The 27,951-nt window shown below is 45.3% G+C and overlaps 1 protein-coding gene across 1 annotated transcript; it reads left to right on the top strand.

Moving 5' to 3' along the window:
• LOC118368166 (phospholipase DDHD1-like) lies at positions 1 to 27,951 on the top strand. The gene is given in 12 exon segments (XM_035752005.2): positions 1 to 307; positions 10,891 to 11,019; positions 11,634 to 11,781; positions 20,364 to 20,473; positions 20,922 to 21,028; positions 21,129 to 21,391; positions 21,582 to 21,664; positions 21,763 to 21,905; positions 24,167 to 24,231; positions 24,336 to 24,508; positions 26,180 to 26,389; positions 26,652 to 27,951. Coding segments are annotated over 12 exon segments (1,776 nt in total). The 5' UTR covers positions 1 to 147; the 3' UTR covers positions 26,837 to 27,951.

Below are 27,951 nucleotides of genomic sequence, written 5' to 3'. Positions count from 1 at the left end.
TTACCTTAGCATTTCATTCCCAGTCTAGGAAACAATCAAATGGAAACATTGAAAAGAAAAACAAATCGAATGCTTGTGTAAATCTCTTTCGAATTTCCCCATGCTCCTTTCTCTCTCCCACCCTCAGAAAAGGAGAGCATCCCTGTCATGAGGAGCCAGTGGTTCATAGATGGCACCTGGCTCCCATTGGATGAGGACGAGAGTGACCTCATCCAGGTGGAGCACCTAATCTGTTTCCATGGGCAACACATGCAGGACAGCTTCGACTCCAACTCTGCGGTGGCCAAGACAGACGACAGCAAAGATGGTGAGAGAACACTGTGGCTTGTGGGAGATGTGGTTTAGGCCTAATGAATATTTATCAAGTGTAGGTGTATATCAAGTATATCATGCATTATTCTAAAGACTGAATACCAGTTGTATCCAACCCTAGTCTCTGGAGTGCTACAGTCTGGGCAAGCTTTGCCTCGACCCGGCACTGAAACTGCTGATTCCACCAACCATGTCTTGATGATTTGTTGATTAGCTGAATCAGCTAGGGTTGGATACCAGTGCTGTAGGAATGCTCTCTCAAATCTTCATCCGCAAAGCTCTTTCAGCGAAATCACTACTAACCTGATTATAATTCCAGCCAAACAATTATCTATAAGGAACTTATACATAATACAGTGTGATAGCGGCTGTGGAATGGGGTTCTCTGTTGATGGTGTCTGGGTTAATTATGGACTCCATTAAAAAAGCATCCGCTCCCATTCAAGTCATTTACCTTAGCCCACCTTAGCAGAACTGAAAAGTGCTTTTGAGACTCATATTATTACTCAACTTATTAGCTATCATGATCTCCCTGTAGACCAGAAAAATACAAGTTTGACCTTTAGGAGGCAGTTGGTTGTATTGTGTTTGCCTAGAGTACATTATAGGTAAAAGTGTATTTGTTATGCAAGGCTCAGACAGCACAGTTATGTGACTTATTTTCAGGAATAGTCAGTTGAAGCACTCTGAAAAGGAATGATAAAGCAATCTTGTATTTGTCCTCTTGCTCAGTTGTGCACCGGGGCCTCCCACTCTTTCTTTTCTGGTTAGAGCCAGTTTGCACTGTTCTGTGAAGGGAGTAGTACACAGCGTTGCACGAGATCTTCAGTTTCTTGGAAATTTCTCACATGGAATAGCCTTCATTTCTCAGAACAATAATAGACTGATGAGTTTCAGAAGAAAGTTATTTGTTTCCGGACATTTTGAGCCTGTAATCGAACCCACAAATGCTGATGCTCCAGATACTCAACTTGTCTAAAGATGGCCAGTTTTATTGCTTCTTTAATTAGAACAACAGTTTTCAGCTGTGCTAACATAATTGCAGAAAGTTTTTCTAATGATCAATTAGCCTTTTAAAATGGTAAACTTGGATTAGCTAACACAACGTGCCATTGGAACACAGGAGTGATGGTTGCTGATAATGGGCCTCTGTATGCCTATGTAGATGATCCATAAAATAATCAGCTGTTTCCAGCTACAATAGTCATTTACGGCATTAACAATATCTACACTGTATTTCTGATCAATTGTATGTTATTTTAATGGACAAAAAATGTGCTTTTCTTTCAAAAACAAAGACATTTCTGTGACCCCACACTTTTGAATGGTAGTGTATGTGTATGAGAAATCATCTTGACAGGTCAAGCTAAGTCTGAAGACAAAACTTACATCTTGAACTGAGAACAAGTGCTGCTTTCCTTGCTGCTTTCCTTCCAACGAAGGCCAGCGCCATCTCCTCAGTCACAATGGCACTCTATATTGGACCATAACACAGTGTTTGCACACATTAACCCCTCATTGTAAATGGTCATGACTTGCTCTGATTAACTGTTAATCAAAATAAGTTTAGTCCTTGAATGGATCCCTGTTCTAGCATCTATTCTGTGTTCTGAATTCCTCCAACAGTACACTCTGTTCATTCATTCAAGGACAGTCTCTTCTCACCATTCAGGAGCAATAGGGGACCGTAAATAGTGTCATCTGTAGACTGGCTGGCTACTGGAGGTTACCTTATAGCAATCTACACACGCACAGAGGACACACATCCTAATCAAATCACAGACTGAGTGTTTGAAATGGGTTCCAGAGTTATGCCAAGGGTTGTGTCACCTTCACGTAACTACCAACAACCCAGCACTTTCCAAATCCCCCTCTGGAAGCACATCCCACATCCTTTCCGTTCTGAGTCACCTCTTCTGAGAGAATACGGCACTACTCTGTTCTGTCCTATCACTTCACCAAATCAGTTGGATGGATTCATTCATACGAAGATTCACTCTCGGGGCGGCAGCGTAGCCTAGTGGTTAGAGCGTTGGACTAGTAACCGGAAGGTTCAAACCCCCGAGCTGACAAGGTACAAATCTGTCATTCTGCCCCTGAACAGGCAGTTAACCCACTGTTCCCAGGCTGTCATTGAAAATAAGAATGTGTTCTTAACTGACTTGCCTGGTTAAATAAAGGTAAAATAAATAAAATAAAATTCTCGAGATTGACACTTCAAACTGTTGACACGTTCTGAAAAAGCCGGTTAATACCCTGTGTAGTGAAGTCTATTATAGCTTACTAAACTTCTCTTAGTTTTTGCTATGCTACACTGAACATTGTTGAAGACTGACAATCTTGTTATTAGTGTCCATGCTGATATATACTAAATAATGATTGCATCTTAAAAGCCTTACATCTTAATATTCATTATCATCCGTTTGAGCCGCATTTTTAGTGTGCTTCCTTTATAATGCGAACACTCCGGGCTTCACACACTGTTGTAAAGCACCTTGAGCCACTTTAGCACAGTACACAACACAGAGCAAGCTGTGCTTTGAAAATACTGCAGTACTCTCTCGCTCTCCCCCTCTTTCTCTCTCCTTCACTCCTCTTCCCATCATTCTCCCTCCAAACTCTGTCTTTCTCTCTCACCCCCCTCTTTCTCTCTAACTCATCACCCTTTCCCTCTTTCTCTCAACATTCCTCTCCCTTCTCCTCCCTGTTTCCCTCCCTGCCTCTCTGGCCCTGAAGCCCCAGCAGCCATCTCAGATGAATGGAGCAGAAAGCATATGGTGGGGCATGCATTGCAGGCATGTTATGTAGGCATGGGTTGATCATGATACAGGGAGGATGACCTGTGTGAGTGGAGTCCTCTCCTGACCTAGGTTACTGCTGCTGCTGTCTCAGTCAAACAGTGTGGAGAGGATGTGGAATGACATGTCATTTCATAGAGATATTCAGCCACTGTTCATTGTTATTAAAAATGGAGGGGGGAAATATATTGAAAGGTTCCTCATTCCTCATCAGGCTTCTTTGGCCAAGAGTGACAGTGACAGTTTGCCACTTTCTTTGCAGTTAATGGCTGCCATCGCTGCCTAATTTGAGGAGGAAAATTGACAGGGTCATGGCTAGAAAGGGATCCAGCTGTTGTCAAATGAATGTCAAAAGTTTGATTTTTATTTTATTTTAGCTAAGACTAACCCTTTTCCTTACCATAACCTAATTCTCCTAACCTGCTATGAAAAGTCACATCTGATGTTAATTTGACAAAAGCTGGATCCCTCCTAGCCATGATCAATTGACAGTGGGGGTTTAATGATGATTTCAGCAGCTACTGAAGCTGGTGATGGGCTGGGTCACATGATATAGAGTCAGTACCTGCCAGTCTGGCTTGAGGAACGAGGAAAAAATAATGTACAAAGTATCACTGACAATATTTGTTGTACAGAAACCGTCAGTTAGCGCCAGTGTGACTGAAATGGCACCTCCAGAGAAAAGTCCATTGAGGCTGACCCTCTCACTGTGAATGCACCAACTATGGAGCAGGGGGGTGCTAATAGCAAGATGGCCCTGATAGCTCCCCTTTCAGGATTTGGAAGACCTGTTTAAACATGCCCTGCCTGTGTGTCACTAAGGGAGACTGTGTGCTCACTGTGCTGTGTATGGAACAATATAGTGAGAATGTGTGTGTACTGTGGCTATCTGCCTGCATGTGTTTTTGGAGTGGTTGCTGATGATGGCAACAGAGAAATGTGAGTGTGTGAAGGGACTGTGTGTAAAGCCTATGTGAGAGTATCATGAGGGTGTGTTTGAGGCAGGAGAGCTATTTGCCTGTGGGCCGGCTAGGGGCTGGGCCAGGGCTCATGACGTTGGGGAGTATTCCAGTCTGTCAGGCTCATGGAGGGCCAGAGCAAAGCAAAGCCCCACAGACACAAAGGGTCATGTGTCAACACACACAGGTCATAACACCACATAAAGTCATGTCACAGCTCTAGCCTACACCACAGGACATTCATCATGGCACACTATGACATGTACATTGACCATACGCATTCAATAACTAGAAGGGCTACCATTCAAAATAAACAATACAAAATGTAATCATAAGGTTGTCAGACTCAAGTTGTCAAACATAGTTTAATTAAAGTGCAGTACATTTGCAGTGTTGCATCTGCAGTACTGCTCTTTCCCCTGGACGATTAAATCCAAAGCTCCAAGCAGAGCAGACGAGCTCTAATCTAATATGTCATTTGGAATGCCATGCCATTCCACTCCACCAATGGACCTACATTCAATATTTAGGCCATACCAAGCCCTGACCAGGCCACGTCAAAATGCAATATCTTGTACTTCGTAGCACTGTCATATCATCTGCAACTGTCAACATCCTGAAATATACAGCATTGAACCTCTGAACCCAAGCATAGCCTATGATAGGGCACGCAAGCCATCTTCAGTTCAGAAAATAAGTCAGATGTATTAATGCTGTGTTAGTATTAATCATAAGCAGGATATAAAGCCTATTGTGAAACTGTTGTATTGATGTGGTCCCAGATGGAGCAGCTGATTCATGTGTCTGTCACCAGACCCTCAGAGGGTGGCCATATGGTAGTACAGTGCTCGCTCTCTCTATTCCTCTCTCCCTACACAACTCACCCTTGACAACTTGCTTGCATCTGGGTAGTCTTGATTGACCTATTTATAGCTGTGAGTAATTGTGAAATATGAAAGCCTTCACAGCACAGCATCATACCTTTATGACCAGCTGAGCTCCCAGCTCAGGTTTAATATGAACACCCTTGTGTTGACTAACTGTCCTTAAACACAAACCCAGCCTCCAACTCAGTCAGCTCAGGCAACTTACTCCCTTCCAACAGTAGGGTCCACAAACAGAACTCTGCTGCAGGGTGAGGCCAAGGCCTAGGTCATGTGATATGAGTCAGCGTGACAGGGGTGAATGGTGCTTGTAGAACGGGTTTCGGACTGAGTCCCAATGTCCTGGTCACTGCACTGGTCAGGACTGAGTCTCAGGCTATCCTCTGACTACAGACAGGCTATATGATGACAGCAAGTCTGACACACTGGTCTAACGGGAGGACATGTCTCTGGATGAAACCCTGGTTACTTGATAGCAGTCGTCAGGTTGTTATTGTGCGGGAAATCAACGTATGTCATGTAATGTTAGGGAAAGGTGTGTGTGTGTGAGAGAGGGAGCAGAGTTGGTTTACTGTGTGTTGTTTGAGAGCGCGAGAGAGAGAGGAGGGGTTACTTTATGGCCAGTGTGTGTGGGAGAGGGAGAGAGCCGTTTCTTTCCTTTTAGTAAATATTAGAGGGCAACTTCCTTTAGGGTTCTCAGAAATGTTTCTCTTCTTTTTTCTGAGTAATGGATATCCTTCCCTGAAGTCTTTCTGACACTTAAATAATTTAGCTCCTCAGTCCACCTGGAAGAGAATCAGTTTTTTGGGGGAAAACATGAGCAAAGGAAAAAGAAAGCTGTAGGACAGGCTAGTTCTACGAAACTGCTCTCTGAAGGAAGCCCACTCACTATGGAATAATTAGGATTTCCTCTTGAAATATTAAGCTGTTAAGTCTGGCTTTTTCCCTTTAACTCTCCAAGAAGAAATCAGGTGCATACTTTAAAGGTGATGTAAGAAAGTTGTTTTGCAATTTGTACCTGACCTGTCTGACAAGATACTCCACAAGACATGCCACCCGAAGTCTCTTCACAGTCCCCAAGTCCAGAACAGACTATGGGAGGCACACAGTGCTACATAGAGCCGTGACTACATGGAACTCTATTCCACATCAGGTAGCCGATGCAAGCAGTAGAATCAGATAAAAAGATTAAAATAAACATCTTATGGAACAGCGGGCACTGTGAAGAGACACACCAAGGTACAGACATGCATACTTACAGTGCCTTGCGAAAGTATTCGGCCCCCTTGAACTTTGCGACCTTTTGCCACATTTCAAGCTTCAAACATAAAGATATAAAACTATATTTTTTTGTGAAGAATCAACAACAAGTGGGACACAATCATGAAGTGTAACGAAATTTATTGGATATTTCAAACTTTTTTAACAAATCAAAAACTGAAAAATTGGGCGTGCAAAATTATTCAGCCCCTTTACTTTCAGTGCAGCAAACTCTCTCCAGAAGTTCAGTGAGGATCTCTGAATGATCCAATGTTGACCTAAATGACTAATGATGATAAATACAATCCACCTGTGTGTAATCAAGTCTCCGTATAAATGCACCTGCACTGTGCACCTGCACTGTCTCAGAGGTCCGTTAAAAGCGCAGAGAGCATCATGAAGAACAAGGAACACACCAGGCAGGTCCGAGATACTGTTGTGAAGAAGTTTAAAGCCGGATTTGGATACAAAAAGATTTCCCAAGCTTTAAACATCCCAAGGAGCACTGTGCAAGCGATAATATTGAAATGGAAGGAGTATCAGACCACTGCAAATCTACCAAGACCTGGCCGTCCCTCTAAACTTTCAGCTCATACAAGGAGAAGACTGATCAGAGATGCAGCCAAGAGGCCCATGATCACTCTGGATGAACTGCAGAGATCTACAGCTGAGGTGGGACACTCTGTCCATAGGACAACAATCAGTCGTATATTGCCCAAATCTGGCCTTTATGGAAGAGTAGCAAGAAGAAAGCCATTTATTAAAAATATCCATAAAAAGTGTTGTTTAAAGTTTGCCACAAGCCACCTGGGAGACACACCAAACATGTGGAAGAAGGTGCTCTGGTCAGATGAAACCAAAATTGAACTTTTTGGCAACAATGCAAAACGTTATGTTTGGCGTAAAAGCAACACAGCTCATCACCCTGAACACACCATCCCCCACTGTCAAACATGGTGGTGGCAGCATCATGGTTTGGGCCTGCTGTTCTTCAGCAGGGACAGGGAAGATGGTTAAAATTGATGGGAAGATGGATGGAGCCAAATACAGGACCATTCTGGAAGAAAACCTGATGGAGTCTGCAAAAGACCTGAGACTGGGACGGAGATTTGTCTTCCAACAATGGTCCAAAACATAAAGCAAAATCTACAATGGAATGGTTCAAAAATAAACATATCCAGGTATGTAAGAATGGCCAAGTCAAAGTCCAGACCTGAATCCAATCGAGAATCTGTGGAAAGAACTGAAAACTGCTGTTCACAAATGCTCTCCATCCAACCTCACTGAGCTCGAGCTGTTTTGCAAGGAGGAATGGGAAAATATTTCAGTCTCTCGATGTGCAAAACTGATAGAGACATACCCCAAGCGACTTACAGCTGTAATCGCAGCAAAAGGTGGCGCCTCAGAAAATATTAACTTATTAAGGGGGCTGAATAATTTTGCACGCCCAGTTTTTCAGTTTTTGATTTGTTAAAAAAGTTTGAAATATCCAATAAATGTTGTTCCACTTCATGATTGTGTCCCACTTGTTGTTGATTCTTCACAAAAAAATACAGTTTTATATCTTTATGTTTGAAGCCTGAAATGTGGCAAAAGGTCGCAAAGTTCAAGAGGGCCGAATACTTTCGCAAGGCACTGTATATCTCTCTGGTCACCCCCAAACCCAATTCTTCCTTTGGCCGCCTCTCCTTCCAGTTCTCTGCTGCCAATGACTGGAACGAACTACAAACATCTCTGAAACTGGAAACACTTATCTCCCTCACTAGCTTTAAGTACCAGCTGTCAGAGCAGCTCACAGATTACTGCACCTGTACATAGCCCATCTATAATTTAGCCCAAACAACTACCTCTTTCCCTACTTTATTTATTTTGCTCCTTTGCACCCCATTATTTCAATCTCTACTTTGCACATTCTTCCACTGCAAATCTACCATTCTAGTGTTTTACTTGCTATATTGTATTTACTTTGCCACCATGGCCTTTTTTTCTTACTTTACCTCCCTTATCTCACCTCATTTGCTCACATTGTATATAGATGTATTTTTCTACTGTATTATTGACTGTTTGTTTCACCCCATGTGTAACTCTGTGTTGTTATATGTGTCGAACTGCTTTTCTTTATCTTGGCCAGGTCGCAATTGTAAATGAGAACTGGTTGTCAACTTGCCTACCTGGTTAAATAAAGGTGAAATAAATAAATAAAATATCCAAATGCAGTAAGTTACAGTCCAGTAACCTGGAAAGACATGGGTTGCATTCAGTTGGCACAAAATGTTCTCTGCTGTTTTTGTTCCTAATGAACGCAACCGTAGTGAACTAACACAGAGTAGTGTACTCCCCATGTGGCTCTACAAGGTTAGGAACATAGGTAAGATGTTGGCAGGCCATAGATAGGCCTTGTGCATATTTGTCAAACTGTAACTCTCCCATGCCATTTAAAGTTGAGAGTAGAGTAGCATCCTAACAATAGCACAATTTTAACACCACTTTTGCCCTAGTTTAGTGGCATAATTTCATACCTCAGGTACAAACAGGCTGTCTTTCTCGCTCTCTTTCTGACTGTCAATCCGTCTCACTGTAGTTCTAGCTGTTGGTCTCTCACATTGTCTCTAAATCTATCTACAACTCTTTCTTCTTTTCCCTCTCCCTCCCTGGCTCTCCAGGGCGTAGTTGGGAAGCCTCCCATGTAAACTTCTTAAGCTCTCTATGTTTGACTGCTAGATCCTCTGGTGTGCTTTGCCTTGGTCTGGGCTGCATTGTAAAACAGGATGTGGTTTCTAGGAGGCTCAGTCATTCTCATTTCCCATCTCATTTGGCAACATGAGCACCTTTTCCATTCCCCACCCAGTCAGCCATGACTTATTTATATGATGGCTGGCTAATGGGTACTACTGAGTACCTCCTGCCTCCTAAATACATCCTGTTTTACAGTGGACTCAGTAGGTGTAAGTGGTAAGGTTCTGTTTTTCCCTACTGTACTCCCCAGACCATTATATCCCTGCCGCCCGCCGCCGCCACCACGTTTGTCAATTCCATATAAATTAGAAAGTGGAATTGATCCCAACCTTGGTGATACTTGTTGTGAAGCATGCTTGTTATCCCAAGTGATTTCAAATAAAAATGTGCTACTCTAACCTGGTGCAAAGTTTTGCAATGCTGAAATATCTTTACCCTCAGGTTTTCCAATGCAATCGATTCTCGTGACCATCGACTGGATGGATCTTTCTTTTTACTGATGCTTGTTTGGGATTCAGTTCCATCCCTTCTACACATCCCTCCTCTAGTCCCCCTTCTGGTTCTGAAACTCCATCCTCAGATGTCTCCTATTAGGAGGCGGTAGGATGGAGAGAAAGAGGAAGAAGAGGTGATTTCACGCTTTGGTCACCCCTGCTCTGTAGATCGGACGGAGCTGACTGTGCATTAGTTGAGTTTGCTGAACACCTGCTAAGTGTTTGCTGAGCACTAGCACGCTATCTGGACACGATCTGAGGAAGCGAACGCTCTGGAGAGGCAGTGACACCGGAGTGACCCCCTCATCCCTCACACTCTGTCTGTGTCTCTCTCTGTCTTTATTTCTCTCTCTGTCTTTCTCTTTTTCTTTCCCTCTTTCTCGCTCTCTGTCTCTCCTTCCCAGCCTGACACAATGTAAAGGTGGCAGTCAAAGAAGAAAATCAAACAGAGGAAGCTTTGATGCATTTCTCTTGCTCCTTTAATCCTCTTTCTCTGTCTTTTTCTTCCCTGTTAGGACACATCAAGGATGAGGCCTACACAAGTACAGGTCACTGGGAAAGTCCCCCTAATGTCCACCTCTCCTTTGAATCCCTTTGCCCTGTACTCTTTAACACTGTCCTTCTATTCCCTCCTGATTGGCTGTGAGCACCGCAGGGTTCGGTCCGGTGACTGGTGTGTCAAAATAACCGGTCACCTCTTCACGTACTGTACATTGTCTGAAGTGTCATTCAAACCTCAATGTGATCGGCTCACCCCAATCAACTGGTTTAATTTATCTTTCTTGTTTTCAGCTAACCGCTTCCAATTCCGCTCCCAATGTTTAGACTATACATGCCATATTTCCACTCTTACTTGCCCTTTTGTTGTGTGCCCACTAAGATAACAAGGCTGGAATCTAATATAGTCCTCTGTCAAGGATATGTTCTGCACAGCCTCAATGTAGCCCATCCAAATAGGAGATTGGGGCTTACCATAGAGCCCCACTGGGGACTTGTGTGGTACTGTAGTATCTCACATTGTCTATTGTACACAGTCAATGACACTCAAGGAATACATGGGTGGGTAATAGTTGAAATATGCAGACTCTGTGAACCTGTGTGCTTCTTCAATATGTTATTTTCCGGTTCTCTAGTAACTCTCCGCAGATCAATGCACTAGTCATTATTTGATCGACCGCTAGACTAGACCAAACTTTCTCCTTGTTGAGTTGAATGCAAAATTAGGAGTTTGTAATCACCCTTTTGATGAGTGTATTTTCTCTCTACCCCGTCATTCATTCATCTTTCCTCACCTCTTTTTTCTGCTTGCTCTCTCTTCTCATTCCATCTTCCTCACATGCTTCCCCCTTTCTCCATCCCTTCCAACCTCTCTCGTTCCTCCATCATTCCCTCCTTTCCCCAATCCTCCCTCTTTCCTTCCACTATTCTGCCTTCCCTCCCTCTGCAGCTGTCCATAGTCTGAAGTTGAGTCGTACCCACGTGGACTGGCACAGTGTGGACGAGGTCTACTTGTACAGCAATACCACCACCTCCAAGATCGCCCGCACCGTCACCCAGAAACTGGGCTTCTCCAAAGGTTAGAGGTCACTGCTGACTGACCACTCTACTGTTGAAGCCCCCCTTCCCCACCCCAATATCAGTAAACCCTTAGCTAGACACAACATCCTAGGCCACTTGTGGAGATGAGACCGGATTGGAGAAGCTCGATATTTCCATCCAAAGTTGATGAAGATTGAGAGGTGGATCTGGCAGGAGTTACCTCAATCTCCTCTGAATGACACACAAACCCACGGTCGCTGGAAATATCCTTAGTGCTGTGCTGGCCAGATGGCAAGCAGAAAATCCCGTTGGCATAGTGTGTTAGCAAGTGTTAGCAAGGAAAGCTCTGAACAGGGCCACACACACAGTGTCCCATGTAAACAGCCCCACGTAAACGGTCCCCCCAATGTTCCTTTCAAATATAGGATGATCTACGATGTTCATCACCATCTATGCCTAGTATATGTTCGGTCAATTCATTGTGGCAGGGGGTGAAATTGAATGTTTCTTATGATTTGAGGCTTTCCTTAAATCAGTGTAATTATGATTCAAGGCAATTAGGGAAACATTCATCAATTGGGAAAAATCTGGGCAATGTGCAATCACCTACTGTTGGGAGCCTCTGATTTTCCTGACCATTTCCCCTCCCAGCCTCCAGCAGTGGTACGCGGCTCCACCGAGGATACGTGGAGGAGGCCTCACTGGAGGACAAGCCACCCCAGACCACACACATTGTCTTCGTGGTCCACGACATTGGATAGAAGATGGACATGGGACGCATCATCAAGAACACTGGCATGTGTGTGTGTGTGTGTGTGTGTGTGTGTGTGTGTGTGTGTGTGTGTGTGTGTGTGTGTGTGTGTGTGTGTGTGTGTGTGTGTGTGTCTCTGTCTGTCCCCGGAAAAAGTCAAGGGGTCTAAATACTTTCCAAATACAGTGCATTCCGAAAGTATTCAGACACTTTGACTTTTTCCACATTTTGTTAAGTTGCTGCCTCATTAAAATGTATATGGAATCATGTAAAGTAAAAAAAATAGAAATGTTCCCTTTTCAGGACCCTGTCTTTCAAAGACAATTCGTAAAAATCCAAATAACCTCACAGATCTTCATTGTAAAGGGTTTCAACACTGTTTCCATGCTTGTTCAATGAACCATAAACAATTAATGAACATGCACCTATGGAACGGTCGTTGAGACACTAACAGCTTACAGACGGTAGGCAATTATGGTCACAGTTATAAAAACTACTACAGACTCTGAAAAACACCAAAAGAAAGATGCCCAGGGTCCCTGCTCATCTGCGTGAACGTGCCTTAGGCATGCTGCAAGGATGTGGCCAGGGCAATAAATTGCAATGTCCGTACTGTGAGACGCCTAAGACAGCGCTACAGGGAGACATGACGGGCAGCTGATTGTCCTCACAGTGGCAGACCACGTGTAACAACATCTGCACAGGATCGGTACATCCGAACATCACACCTGCGGGACAGGTACAGGATGGCAGCAACAACAACTGCCCGAGTTACACAAGGAACGCGCAATTCCTCCATCAGTGCTCAGGGCTGTCCGCAATAGGCTGAGAGAGGCTGGACTGAGGGCTTGTAGGCATGTTGTAAGGCAGGTCCTCACCAGACATCACCGGCAACAACGTCGCCTATGGGCACAAACCCACCGTTGCTGGACCAGACAGGACTGGCAAAAAGTGCTCTTCACTGACGAGTCGCGGGTTTGTCTTGCCAGGGGTGATGGTCAGATTTGCGGTTATTGTTGAAGGAATGAGCGTTACACCGAGGCCTGTACTCTGGAGGTGGAGGGTCCGTCATGATCTGGGGCGGTGTGTCACAGCATCATCGGACTGAGCTTGTTGTCATTGCAGGCAATCTCAACGCTGTGCGTTACAGGGGAGACATCCTCCTCCCTCATGTGGTACCCTTCCTGCAGGCTCATCCTGACATGACCCTCCAGCATGACAATGCCACCAGCCATACTGCTCGTTCTGTGTGTGATTTCCTGCAAGACAGGAATGTCAGTGTTCTGTCATGGCCAGCGAAGAGCCTGGATCTGAATCCCATTGAGGCACATCTGGGACCTGTTGGATCGGAGGGTGAGAGCTAGGTCCATTCCCCCACAGAAATATCCGGGAACTTGCAGGTGCCTTGGTGGAAGAGTGGGGTAACATCTCACAGCAAGAATTAGCAAATCTGGTACGGTCCATGAGGAGAAGCTGCACTGCAGTACTTAATGCAGATACTGCATTACTACTTTTGATTTTGACCCCCCCCTTTGTTCAGGGACATATTATTCCATTTCTGTTGGTCGCATGTCTGTGGAACTTGTTCAGTTTATGTCTCAGATGTTGAATCTTATGTTCATACAAATATTTACACATATTAAGTTTGCTGAAAATAAACGCAGTTGACAGTGAGAGGACTTTTTTGCTGAGTTTAGTAACCAAAAAAACTGTTAAACAAATCAAAGTATATTTTATATTTGAGTCTTCAAAGTAGCCACCCTATACCTTGATGACAGCTTTGCACACTCTTGGCATTCTCTCAACCAGCATCACCTGGAATGCTTTTCCAACAGTCTTGAAGGAGTTCCCACATGCCGAGCACTTGTTGGCTGCTTTTCCTTCACGCTGTGGTCCGACTCATCCCAAACCATCTCAGTTTGGTTGAGGTTGGGGGCATTGTGGAGGCCATGTCATCTGATGCAGCACTCCAGCACTCTCTTTCTTGGTAAAATAGCCCTTACACAGCCTGGTAGTGTATTGGGTCAGTGTCCTGTAGAAAAACAAATGATAGTCCCACTAAGCCCAAACCAGATGGGATGGTGTGTCGCTGCAGAATGCTGTGGTAGCCATGCTGGTTAAGTGTGCCTTGAATTCTAAGTAAATCGTAGACCATGTCACCAGCAAAGCACCATAACACATGCGGAGATCATCCATTCACCCACGCCGCATCTAACAAAGACATGGCGGTTGGAACCAAACATCTCCAAATTGGACTCCAGACCAAAGGACATTTCCACCTTTCTAATGTCCATTGCTTGTGTTTTTTGGCCCAAGCAAGTCTCTTCTTATTATTTGTTTCCTTTAATTAGTGACGACTTTGTTCTCCTCTGAACAGTTGATGTTGAGATGTGTTGTCACGGTCGTCATAAAGAGGAGACCAAGGTGCAGCGTGGTGAGCGAACATAACTCTTTAATAAAGAGAGAACACTGAACAGAACAACAAAACAAACCATGAAGAGATATGGCTAGTGCAGAACAGGCAACTAAACATAGAATAACAACCCACAAAATAACCAAGGAATATGGCTACCTAAATATGGTTCCCAATCAGAGACAACGATAAACAGCTGCCTCTGATTGAGAACCAATCTAGGTAACCATAGACATAAAAACACATAGACTAGCAAAACCCCCTAGACAATACAACAACTAAACAAACCACCCTTGTCACACCCTGACCTAACCAAATAATAAAGAAAACAAAGATAACTAAGGTCAGGGTGTGACATGTGTCTTTTACTTGAACTCTGAAGCATTTATTTGGCCTGCAATTTCTGAGGCTGGTCACTCTAATGAACTTATCCTCTGCAGCAGAGGTAAATCTGGGACTTCCATTCCTGACTTCCATTCCTTGAAATTTACTGGATTGACTGACCATGTCTTAATGATGGACTGTTGTTTCTCTTTGCTTATTTGAGCTGTTCTTGCCATAATATTGACTTGATCTTTTACCAAATTGGGCTATCTTCTGTATACGCCCCCTACCATTGTCACAACACAACTGATTGGCTCAAACGCATTAAGAAAGAAAGAAATTCCACAAATGAACTTTTAGCAAGGCACCTGCTAATTGAGATGTATTCCAGGTGACTACCTCAGCAAATGAAATCAAAATGTATTAGTCACATGCGCTGAATACACCTTACAGTGAAATGTTTACTTACGAGCCCCTAACCAACAACGCAGTTTTAAATAAGAAATAAAAATAAGAAGTAAAAAAGTAACATGTCATCAAAGAGCAGTAGTTAAATAACAGTAGCGATACTACATACAGGGGGGTACCGATACAGAGTCAATGTGCTGTGGCACCGGTTAGTCGGTAATTGAGGTAATATGTACATGTAGGTAGAGTTATTAAAGTGACTATGCATTGATGATAACAACAGAGAGTCGCAGCAGTGTAAAAGGGGGAGGAATGCAAATGGGTCTCGGTATCCATTTGATTAGATGTTCAGTAGTCTTATGGTTTGGGGGTAGAATCTGTTTAGATGCCTCTTGGACCTAGACTTTGCGCTCTGGTACTGTTTGCCGTTCGGTAGCAGAGAGAACAGTCTATGACTAGGGTGGCTGGAGTCTTTGACTATTTTTAGGGCCTTCCTCTGACACACCCTGGTATAGAGGTCCTGGATGGCAGGAAGCTTTGCCCAAGTGATGTACTGGGCCGTACCCATTACCCATTGTAGTGCCTTGCGGTCGGAGGCCGAGCAGTTGCCATACCAGGCAGTGATGCAACCAGTCAGGGATGCTCTCGATGGTGCAGCTGTAGAACCTTTCGAGGATCTGAGGACCCATGCCAAATCTTTTCAGTGACCTCATCACGACTGTCTTGGTGTGCTTGGACCATGTTAGTTTGTTGGTGCTGTGGACACCAAGGAACTTGAAGCTCACAACCTGCTCCACTGCAGCCCGTCGATGAGAATGGGGGTGTGCTCAGTCCTCTTTTTCCTGTAGTCCACAATCATCTCCTTTGTCTTGATCACGGTGAGGGAGAGGTTGATGTCAGGGCACCACACGGCCAGGTCTCTGACCTCCCTATAGGCTGTCTCGTCGTTGTTGGTGATCAGGCCTACCACTTTTGTGTCATCGGCAAACTTAATGATGGTGTTGGAGTCGTGCCTGGCCATGCGGTCATGAGTGAACAAGGAGAACAGGAGGGGACTGAGCACACACCCCCGATAGGCCCCTGTGTATATTGGATGTGTTGTTACCTATCCTTAACAAGTGGGGGCGGTCCGTCAGGAAGTCCAGGATCCAGTTTCAGAGGGAGGTGTTTAGTCCCAGGATCCTTAACTTATGGATGATGTTTGTGGGCACTATAGTGTTGAACGCTTAGCTGTCGTCAATGAACAGAATTCTCACATAGGTGTTCCTTTTGTCCAGGTGGGTAATGGCAGTGTGGAGGGCAATAGAGATTGCATCATCTGTGAATCTGTTGGGGCGGTATGCTAATTGGAGTGGGTCTAGGGTTTCTGGGATAATGGTGTTGATGTGAGCCATGACCAGCCTTTCAAAGCACTTCATGGTTAAAGACGTGAGTGCTACGGGTCAGTAGTCATTTAGACATGTTACTTTAGTGTTCTTGGGCACAGGGACTATGGTGATCTGCTTAAAACATGTTATTACAGACTCAGACAGGGAGAGATTGAAAATGTCAGTGAAGACACTTGCCAGTTGGTCAGTGCATGCTCGCAAAACACACCCTGATAATCCATCTGCCCTGCGGCCTTGTGAATGTTGACCTGTTTAAAGGTCTTACTCACATCGGCTGTGGAGAGCGTGATCACAGAGTTTTCCAGAACAGCTGGTGCTCTCATGCCTGTTTGTGTTATTTGCCTCGAAGTGAGCATTGTAGTTTAGCTTGTCTGGTAGGCTTGTGTCACTGCGCAGCTCCCGGTTGTGCTTCCCTTTGTAGTCTGTAATGGTTTGCAAGCCCTGCCACATCAGACGAGCATCAGAGCCAGTGTAGGACGATTCAATCTCAGTCCTGTATTGATGGTTCATCGAAGGGCAAAGCGGGATTTCTTATAAGCTTCCGGGTTCTGGTCCCGCTCCTGGAAAGCAGAAGCTCTAGCCTTTAGCTTAGTGCGAATGTTGCCTGTACCCATGGCTTCTGGTTGGGGTATGTATGTACAGTCACTGTGGGGGCGATGTCATCGATGTGCTTATTGATGAAGCCAATGACTGATGTGGTGTACTCCTCAATGCCATCGGAGGAAACCCGGAACATGTTCCAGTCTGTGATAGCAAAACATTCCTGTAGCTTAGCATCTGCTTCAACTGACCACTTTTCTATTGATCGAGTCACTGTTGCTTCCTGCTTTAATTTTTTCTTGTAAGCAGAATTCAGGAGGTCAGATTTACCAAATGGAGGCCTAGGGAGAGCTTTGTATGCGTCTCTGTGTGTGGAGTAAAGGTGGTCCAGAGTATTTATTTTATTTTATTTGTTCCCCTCTGGTTGCACATTTAACATGGTCCCAAATTATTTTGCTTGTCAGCAATCACGTTTTCAAGATATGTAACTTTCAAAATACAGAAATCATCCCCGTATGATGCTGTTTGCATCAAATGATGCCGCGTATATGATGTAAAACGCAGTATCCTGAAAACGTGATTACTCACAAGCAAAACATTTTGAGGCCATGTCAACAATGGACCAATGAAACAAATACCAACATTTTTCATTTTTAATAGTATGTTGCTCAACGAGAATAGACTATGCAGCTGCCAGCACCTCAAACATGTTGACCCATTTACGTCATCACCTCCGTATTCCTACCATCAGAGTAAGACGGAAACACAAAGAAACAACACATTGTCTCCCCTCTGCATCCAAGCAGCCCTTGGCAGCTGATTCTGACCAGGCCAAAGAAATTACAAGAGCGATAGGTAGGCTATGTTTTATATTTTTGGTTTATAGCTGCAGATATGCGCCCATTCTAAATGGCTGAGAATAGGGGGTTTTAGCACCTTGTGAAAGTGCTTAAGACACATTATGAACTTCCCTCTTGCACCCATTTCAGCGAACAGGTAGTACCTGCTCTATTCTAAGTAAACCAAAGTCAAAGTTTTGAATTAATTGGCCACCATGTGCAATGCCAAGCGTCGGCTGGAGTGTGTTGCGCTTATTTAACAGTGACAGCCCGTCACATTTCACGGAGTGGGAGATGTACCGCGCCACAGACACACACCCTTTATGAGAGTCCGCATCTGGCACTGAAGGAGGCAGTGTCATGGTGCTGTTCGTAACCAGGTGGAAAGTGGGAATTTACCACATACGACTGGGAAAAATCCACTTGAACTGGCCTCAAACTGGTTAAAACTAGTGGGAAACTCCTCTATCACCCACTTCTTCCACATGCTGACCTCTGACATTGCCTACTAATGAAATGGCCTCTAACAGCTTTTTCGACAGTTAAATGCAACAACAAAACATTATTTAAAAAAGCAATCTATGAATGTATTTTTTTAACTCTGGAAATTGTTTACAAGCATGATATCTGTACTTCTAGTTTGTGATTGACACAACTTGTTGGCCATTAGCCAATCAGTGTTTCTCAACAAGTTCAAATCCCATGAATGCGCCTAAGTGATATTAACTCCCACATAGTCGCAGACGCAGCATTGGAGTGGAAACTTGAGGCCCAACATAATGCTCCAGTCACAACACACAATGCAAGGAACATTGTGAATGCTGAACATTGTGAATGCTGAACATTGTGAATGACATTTAATTATAAAACTGTCCTGAAACTGAACCGTGACCCCCCAAAACCTCAATACGTACCGAACCGTGGGTTTGGTGAACCTTTACATAGCTAATAGATACACAACATGGCCAGAGGTATGTGGACATCCATTCAAATTAGTGGACTAGGCTATTTCAGCCACACCTATTGCTGACAGGTGTATAAAATCGAGTACACAGCCTTACAATCTCCATGGGAAAACATTGGCAGTCGAGTGGCCTGTACTGAAGACCTCGGTGACTATCAATGTGGCACCGTCATAGAAAGCCATCTCCAACAAGTCAGTTTGTCAAATTTCTGCCCTGCTAGAGCTGCCCCGGTCAACTGTAAGTGCTTTAATTGTGAAGTGGAAACATCTAGGAGCAACAACGGCTCAGCTGCGAAGTGGTAGGCCACACAATCTTGAAAATAAAATAAAAGAGAGCACACTCTAGGAGCTCAGATGCAAAAATGTAATTACCAACATTTTGACAGCCAAGCTGTCTTCATCAGGGTAGGCCACACCTCTCCTTCCATGCCTCTCCTTCCATACCTCTCCTCTTACCTCTCCTTCCATAGCTCTCCTTACATACCTCTCCTCTCACCTCTCCTTCCATACCTCTCCTCTCACCTCTCCTTCCATACCTCTCCTCTCACCTCTCCTTCCATACCTCTCCTTCCATACCTCTCCTCTCACCTCTCCTTCCATACCTCTCCTTCCATACCTCTCCTCTCACCTCTCCTTCCATACCTCTCCTCTCACCTCTCCTTCCATACCTCTCCTCTCACCTCTCCTTCCATACCTCTCCTTCCATACCTCTCCTCTCACCTCTCTTTTCATACCTCTCCTTCCATACCTCTCCTCTCACCTCTCCTTCCATACCTCTCCTTCCATACCTCTCCTCTCACCTCTCCTTCCATACCTCTCCTTCCATACCTCTCCTCTCACCTCTCCTTCCATACCTCTCCTCTCACCTCTCCTTCCATACCTCTTCTCTCACCTCTCCTTCCATACCTCTCCTTCCATATCTCTCCTTCCATACCTCTCACCTCTCCACTAAGAATAATGGCTGCTTGTTCTGAGTGACAGGGCAGTAAGGACAGCCTCTCTGTATGATCCTCCTCATGTGTTAGAGGGGGTTTGCGTTAAGACCATTGAAGCCAGTACAGTGACCCCATTCACCAGTTAGCCACTTGAGATAAACTGTGCTAGCTCACGCTAGGTTATCCTGCTAGCCTCTTTAGTATAAACGTCTACTATACAGGTGCATAGAAGCCCACCAGAAAGACTGCATGAAAGACTGCATTAGTGACAGGCAGAGTCACAGACCAGTTCACCAAAGGCCGATGTCACTCCCAGGTCGTCCCTGTTATGTCAACAGCAGCCACTCTCCCATTGTTTGTGTATCTAACATAGTACACTAACGTAGCCTGCTAGCAGCCATTGAGAGTAAATGGACTGCGTCAGTGAGTGGTGAAATGGACACACGTCATCCCTCTCAAACACAGTCATTAAGTGAAAGGCAGAGCAAACACAAGGCACAAAGGATTCCCTGGTTGACTTGGAGAGGGGTAGACTAGTAGACAGTGTATGGACCACATTGTAAAGCTATTCATTCATTCACCCAGAGGTAATGAGGTACCGTCTGGTAGCCTGCTGCGAAGATGATTACTTGCAATGAAATGTGATGTTCAGTTGATGCCCTGTTTGTCTCTGTTTTTAGAGCTTTAGGTCACGTAGATTAAAGGCTATCCAGAGAATAAGACCATTTTCAAGACCGAACAGCAAGAAACTATTCTTATGCACATAGCAATTAAACTGTCTGTGTGTGTCGTCTTTGACATCTGTGTCTGTGTGTCCAGGCTAAGAGAGGCAGTAAGGAAGATGGAGGAGAAGCACTTTTCAGAGCACACAGAGGAGTATGTGGACTTCCTGCCTGTGGAGTGGCGCTCCAAACTGGCACTGGATGGGGGTACAGGGTGTGTTTGCTCGTGCGCAGTGTGTCCTTGGTCCCAATTGAGCTGAGAGAGCAGCTGCTGTCGTCCACTAGCTTCCAGGAGGTGACACCCACCTTGTGATGGCATGCTGAATTTAGGTCACACTTGTGGAACCACAAGTCAGACGGATAGGCTACATCTCTCACATGGAGTTCCGTGTGCTGTCCTCTGCCCTACTCCTGTCCTGTCTCCTACGCCCTTTCATTTCCTATTCTGTCTACAATGCACATACAGTACTGAGTATTCAATATCTATACAGGTCTTAGGCCTTAACTGTTTTAGCCAAGTGAATGGAAGGTTGATCTGAATACAAATAGATCTGTAGAAGTATAGAGGATTAACAAAGGCTTACTCTTAAAAACTATCCACAGTCAGACATATATTTGTATATGTTATTGGTGGTTGAATCGTGTGAATCTGTAGATACGGTGGACTCCATCACCCCAGACAAGGTGCGAGGACTGAGAGACCTGCTCAACAGCAGTGCCATGAACATTAGGTACTACACCAGTCCCTTGTACAGGGACAAGGTGAGACTGAAACACACACACATTGGGTTTAAGTCTTCATCTCACTTGACAACCGTATTGGCCCAGGTTAATTGATTCCACTCTTTCTTCAGATCTCCAGATCACCAGGGGCCTGACGTCAGAGCTGAACCGAATCTACACCCTGTTCTGCTCCAGGAACCCTAAGTTTGACGAGAAGGGGGGCAAGGTGTCCATCGTGTCGCACTCCCTGGGCTGCGTGATCACCTTTGACATCATGATAGGCTGGGACCTGGTGAGGTTCTGTCTGCAGGAGCACCAGGAGCTGGAGGAGGAGCTGGACCTGAGATGGGTCTCCTACGAGGAGAGACGCCTGCTGGAGCAGCTGGAGCTCACTGGGAACCGGTAGGCAGGGTGGTAGGCAGTGGGGGGTGTGTGTGTGTGTGTGTGGTTTGTCTCTTTGTCACACCTAAACTGTTTCTACAGACAGTTAGGTAGTGTGTGTGTAGGAAGGAGTAGGGTGTGAGTGGTGTAGGTATTTTGTTAACAGTCTGAATACTAACAGTATTACTGAAACTCACTCTCTACTCCTCAGGTTACTAGAGCTGGAAGATCATCTTCAAGGCCTGGAAGCCTCCAAACCGCTAGCACCCCCTGCTCTGAAATGTAAGTTACACTGCTAACTGCTCAAAAGCAATACCTTCAACCCGGGACACAGGATCCAGGGTGATAATGGCAGAAAGTAACAAGATGACTATGCAAATTACTGAAGGAAGAATCCTTCTGTATGGGCTCTCCCCTGGTGGTGTTCCTGGCCCTGAGAGGGATTAGACCAGGGAACAGTGGAGAACAGGACCACATTCTGCCTCGCTGCATCTGCCAGAGGCTCTTCAACGTCTTCCACCCTACAGACCCCGTGGTGAGACACAGAGACAGACAAACACACACACTATTCTTTACAGTCCTGGAGAGCTGAATGACTTCGTTTTTTTGTCTGTCTCTCTCTCGCCATGCCATTCCCCTTATCTCACAGCTCCTTTATGCTTATCTAAGAGCCTTTATCATCTTAAGGATTGTTGGGAAAATTCATACACAGGGACACTCGAAGTCAATCTTAAATGAATCATTCAGTTTATTGTCAGCGCGCTGGAGAGGTTCCAACCAACTCCATGCGCCACAGTACACATGTCAATCAGGAGCTCTGCCTGGGGCAGTCTTTATATACAGCTATACACAGACAAGTTATATTTGCATGATTTAGCATAATGAATCATTACCGTTTTGTTTCATCCATGTGACAGACCAATACTGGTTCATAACATGTGACAGACCAATATCAAATCAAATTTCAAATCAAATTTATTTATATAGCCCTTCGTACATCAGCTGATATCTCAAAGTGCTGTACAGAAACCCAGCCTAAAACCCCAAACAGCAAGCAATGCAGGTGTAGAAGCACGGTGGCTAGGAAAAACTCCCTAGAAAGGCCAAAACCTAGGAAGAAACCTAGAGAGGAACCAGGCTATGTGGGGTGGCCAGTCCGCTTCTGGCTGTGCCGGGTGGAGATTATAACAGAACATGGCCAAGATGTTCAAATGTTCATAAATGACCAGCATGGTCGAATAATAACAAGGCAGAACAGTTGAAACTGGAGCAGCAGCTCAGTCAAGTGGACCGGGGACAGCAAGGAGTCATCATGTCAGGTAGTCCTGGGGCACGGTCCTAGGGCTCAGGTCCTCCGAGAGAGAGAAAGAAAGAAAGAGAGAATTAGAGAGAGCATATGTGGGGTGGCCCGTCCTCTTCTGGCTGTGCCGGGTGGAGATTATAACAGAACATGGCCAAGATGTTCAAATGTTCATAAATGACCAGCATGGTCGAATAATAGTAAGGCAGAACAGTTGAAACTGGAGCAGCAGCATGGCCAGGTGGACTGGGGAAAGCAAGGAGTCATCATGTCAGGTAGTCCTGGGGCATGGTCCTAGGGCTCAGGTCAGTTGAAACTGGAGCAGCAGCATGGCCAGGTGGACTGGGGACAGCAAGGAGTCATCATGTCAGGTAGTCCTGGGGCATGGTCCTAGGGCTCAGGTCCTCCGAGGGAGAGAAAGAAAGAAGGAGAGAATTAGAGAACGCACACTTAGATTCACACAGGACACCGAATTAGGACAGGAGAAGTACTCCAGATATAACAAACTGACCCTAGCCCCCCGACACAAACTACTGCAGCATAAATACTGGAGGCTGAGACAGGAGGGGACAGGAGACACTGTGGCCCCATCCGAGGACACCCACGGACAGGGCCAAACAGGAAGGATATAACCCCACCCACTTTGCCAAAGCACAGCCCCCACACCACTAGAGGGATACCAATACTGGTTCATATCATGTGACAGACCAATACTGGTTCATAACATGTGACAGACCAATACTGGTTCATATCATGTGACAGACCAATACTGGTTCATAACATGTGACAGACCAATACTGGTTCATATCATGTGACAGACCAATACTGGTTCATAACATGTGACAGACCAATACTGGTTCATAACATGTGACAGACCAATACTGGTTCATATCATGTGACAGACCAATACTGGTTCATAACATGTGACAGACCAATCCTGGTTCATAACATGTGACAGACCAATACTGGTTCATATCATGTGACAGACCAATACTGGTTCATAACATGTGACAGACCAATACTGGTTCATATCATGTGACAGACCAATCCTGGTTCATAACATGTGACAGACCAATACTGGTTCATAACATGTGACCGACCAATACTGGTTCATAACATGTGACAGACCAATACTGGTTCATAACATGTGACCGACCAATACTGGTTCATAACATGTGACAGACCAACACCTCACGAGGCTCCTCCTCTTTAAGCTGAGACCTTGAAATTGAGATCTTTCGTTCGTTCTCAAAACAAGATCTGGGCGTACTGCCAAATCGCAGCTACTGATAGTGAGGATTTGTACAGTCTGCCACTTGCAAGAATACAGAAATGAGTTACTTAGAACAGCACATGAATGGAACACAGAAATTAGTTACGTAGAACAGCACAAACATTCAAATTTCCCTTACAGGATGATTTGACCCAGGGTTTTTTCCTGACCAGAGTAAAGACAAGGTGCTAGACTGACTGTGACTGGTTTGTCCTTGCTGCAGGCTTACAGACTGAAGCCCCTCATCCTTAAACATTACAGCAACATTGGACCTGCACAGATACACTGGTAAGAGATCATTCATTCTCCCAAGGTGAATCTGTATATTACACATAAACTGCTGAAACTACTACTTTCTGTACGGACAGTGACAGGTGTTTTTCTTCTCCCAGGTGTAGTGCTGTAGACCCCACGCCATACGATGAGATCCGGCCAACCTTCATCAACCCACAGAAGGACACGACGTCAGACACAGAGAGCATCCCCAGCCCCTCCACTTCCCCTGTCCTGGCCAGGAAATACTACGGAGAGTCTATCGCCAGCATGGGCAAGGCCAGCATTCTAGGTACGTCTGTCAGTCCTCTGGTTGATTCTCTGTATAGAACCTTTTTGCCTTTAATCACCGTGCACATTATTATTAACTTAAATATTTGAATATGAGTGCCTTCATTACCTGTGCACATGATGCAGATTCACACTCGAGGTGGTCCAAAGCTAGAAGGGATAGAATTAAACAGCAGGTTCCCATAGATTTTACAGTCAATCATTTGTACAGCAGATATTTGTAGACAGCACAACATGTCCTGAGCAGACAAAGCAGATGGTTCCATTCAAAAGTACATCAGCATGTACTCAGCCTCTTGTGATGGAGTTGTCATCTATTATTGGACTCACTCAACAGCATTTCCCTCACAGACCCACCTGTCGGATAATTTATGACATAGGCAACACTGCTGTCTTGTGGAGAGAGCATGTAAAGACCAGAGCCGTACTACTGGGTTAGTCTCCAAAACTCCACCCTAGGCAACAGATTAGGGTCTGGTTTCAATGCCGGACTCTTGGCAACTTTCATAAGCATAAGAGGGTAGATCCTCTTCCGAGAGACAACTCTCCCAACAAATCACGAGACAGACATGCGAGAACGGAATTTGTCAGGGAAAAGCTTTTTTGGTTTTAGTGAAGTTAGTTGCACTCATTAAAAAATTATATTTTCATCTTGCTAGATAATATTTAGTATTTTATTCAAGCGGATAAGGTAGTGACCTAGTTCCTCTATGCCAAACTGACCTTCTATTACTTACAAACCTGTTAAGCCGGAGCCGGGGAGGCAACCCGAATGTCTAGAGTCTAGGGTCGACTTCACTCACCTTTGTCGCACCCTGTCTGAAATTAATCTCTCTCCCTCCCTCTCTCTGTGTGTCTTGCTCTCCCTCGCTGTCTCTCCCTCCCTCTCTCTGTGTGTCTTGCTCTCCCTCGCTGTCTCTCCCTCCCTCTCTCTGTGTGTCTTGCTCTCCCTCGCTGTCTCTCCCTCCCTCTCTCTGTGTGTCTTGCTCTCCCTCGCTGTCTCTCCCTCCCTCTCTCTGTGTGTCTTGCTCTCCCTCGCCGTCTCTCCCTCCCTCTCTCTGTGTGTCTTGTTCTCCCTCGCTGTCTCTCCCTCCCTCTCTCTGTGTGTCTTGCTCTCCCTCCCTCTCTCTCCCTCCCTCCCTCTCTCTGTGTGTCTTGCTCTCCCTCGCTGTCTCTCCCTCCCTCTCTCTGTGTGTCTTGTTCTCCCTCGCTGTCTCTCCCTCCCTCTCTCTGTGTGTCTTGCTCTCCCTCGCTGTCTCTCCCTCCCTCTCTCTGTGTGTCTTGCTCTCCCTCGCTGTCTCTCCCTCCCTCTCTCTGTGTGTCTTGCTCTCCCTCGCTGTCTCTCCCTCCCTCTCTCTGTGTGTCTTGCTCTCCCTCGCTGTCTCTCCCTCCCTCTCTTTGTGTGTCTTGTTCTCCCTCGCTGTCTCTCCCTCCCTCTCTCTGTGTGTCTTGCTCTCCCTCCCTCTCTCTCCCTCCCTCTCTCTGTGTGTCTTGTTCTCCCTCGCTGTCTCTCCCTCCCACTCTCTCCCTCCCTCTCTTTGTGTGTCTTGTTCTCCCTCGCTGTCTCTCCCTCCCTCTCTCTGTGTGTCTTGCTCTCCCTCCCTCTCTCTCCCTCCCTCTCTCTGTGTGTCTTGCTCTCCCTCGCTGTCTTTCCCTCCCTCTCTCTGTCTAGGAGCGGCCAGTATAGGTAACAGTATATGGAAGGGGATAGGAGGGATACTGTTCTCCCGGTTCTCCCGCTCCGCGCCCTCCGGAGTGTCCTTTGGCATCGAGGGCGGGACCCCAGAGGGAGAGGAGCCGAAGAGGACAGTCGACAGCCAATCAGCTTACTGCCTTTCGTCCACCTTGTCCCTGTCTCCCTCCACCCTCACAGACCCCTCGGGTTTGTTCAGCAGCATTTCAACCCCAATTACACTTTCAGGAATAATTGTATTGTAGTCCATGTAATAACAAGTGCCTTTTCATAATATTTGCCACCCTTGACCCCCCAGAGTTTATATATATATATATAAAAAGGAGAATGAATACTTAATGCTAATTCACAGAGTTAATTACCCTTTTGAATCTGTAGCAATTAAGTTTGTGCAGTATACAGTAGATGGTCTAAAATGTATTCCCACAGTGATTCTATCTCTGTTCTACAGTGGAAATAGAGAGCTGCATCGATTTTGAACTCCGTGAGGGCCTTGTGGAGAGCCGCCATTGGTCAGCGGTGACCTCACATACAGCCTATTGGGTCTCACACGATATTGCGCTCTTCCTACTGACGTTCATATACAAGCAGGCCAACGTGCCGCCACCCACAGAAGACAGTCCTGACCCAGAGTAAACACACAGAGTCCACTCCATGTCCATGTCCACACTCACACAACACAGCATCTTTATCACCCTCTGTTACTCCATTCTCTCTCTGTTTTTATACTGACACATCTCTACTAACACACAGACTTTGTACTGTTTAGGATGGGATGGATGCACACTCACCCAAGGGTGACACATTGGATTATGCCCCCCGAAGGATCCTTATATCCCCCATGCTCTATGAAGCATGGGGGATGGTAGTATCCTCTATGTATCCTCCCAGCCAGTCCAGCCGCCAACGAGTATTTCAGAGATTCCATTGCACACTACCGAAGGGGTGTCCTCTTCCTCGAAGATCACTGTCTCTGTCTGAAACTGCTGCCCTCCTGGATGTACCCATCTCCAACTCCCCCCATGTTTAGCAGCCATGGTTCAGCCCAACCCAAATATTTTAGCTCCTCCACAGACCTTGGAGGAGAGGATGTACAAGTCAGCCTGGTCCCCTCAGTAAACTCCCTCATCCTCACTGCTCTGTCTCTTCTTACGCTATGCTTCCATCTACAAGGACCTGGGCTGAATACTGGGACCCTTAGTCTCAAAACCTACAGTATGTCACTGTCTGAGCAAACTCAATGCAACTTTCAAAGTGGTCTAAACTTTATTTATATCTTAAAATGTTAATATATTACCCTAAGAAAATAATACGGCATAGTTCATATTTTTCTCTTTGTTTTGGAAATGTAAAAAAAGGGGAGATTATGATCTTGTCTCCAGTTTTTATTTTGATATTCCACAAGGACGCTGTACCTCTATTACCATGTGACTATCAAGTGACTTTTACATAGAAGTATTGATTTACGCAAACCAGATGAGTGCATGCTTTATTGATTTTGTCCCCCCACACCAAATACGATCACAACACGCAGGTTGAAATATGACCCAATTATATTCATTTGGGGACAGGTTGAAAAGCATTAAACATTTATGGCAATTTAGCTAGTTAGCTTGCAGTTGCTAGCTAATTTGTCCTATTTTAACTAGCTAGCTTGCTGTTGCTAGCTCATTTGTCCTGAGATATAAACGTTGAGTTGTTATTTGACCTGAAGTGCAAGATCCTCTCCTCTGACAATTAATCCACACATA

The sequence above is a fragment of the Oncorhynchus keta genome, chromosome 35 (genome assembly GCF_023373465.1).
Source record: "Oncorhynchus keta strain PuntledgeMale-10-30-2019 chromosome 35, Oket_V2, whole genome shotgun sequence".
NCBI classification, from domain to species: domain Eukaryota; kingdom Metazoa; phylum Chordata; class Actinopteri; order Salmoniformes; family Salmonidae; genus Oncorhynchus; species Oncorhynchus keta.
This window is presented reverse-complemented; position numbering and strand designations above follow the sequence as displayed.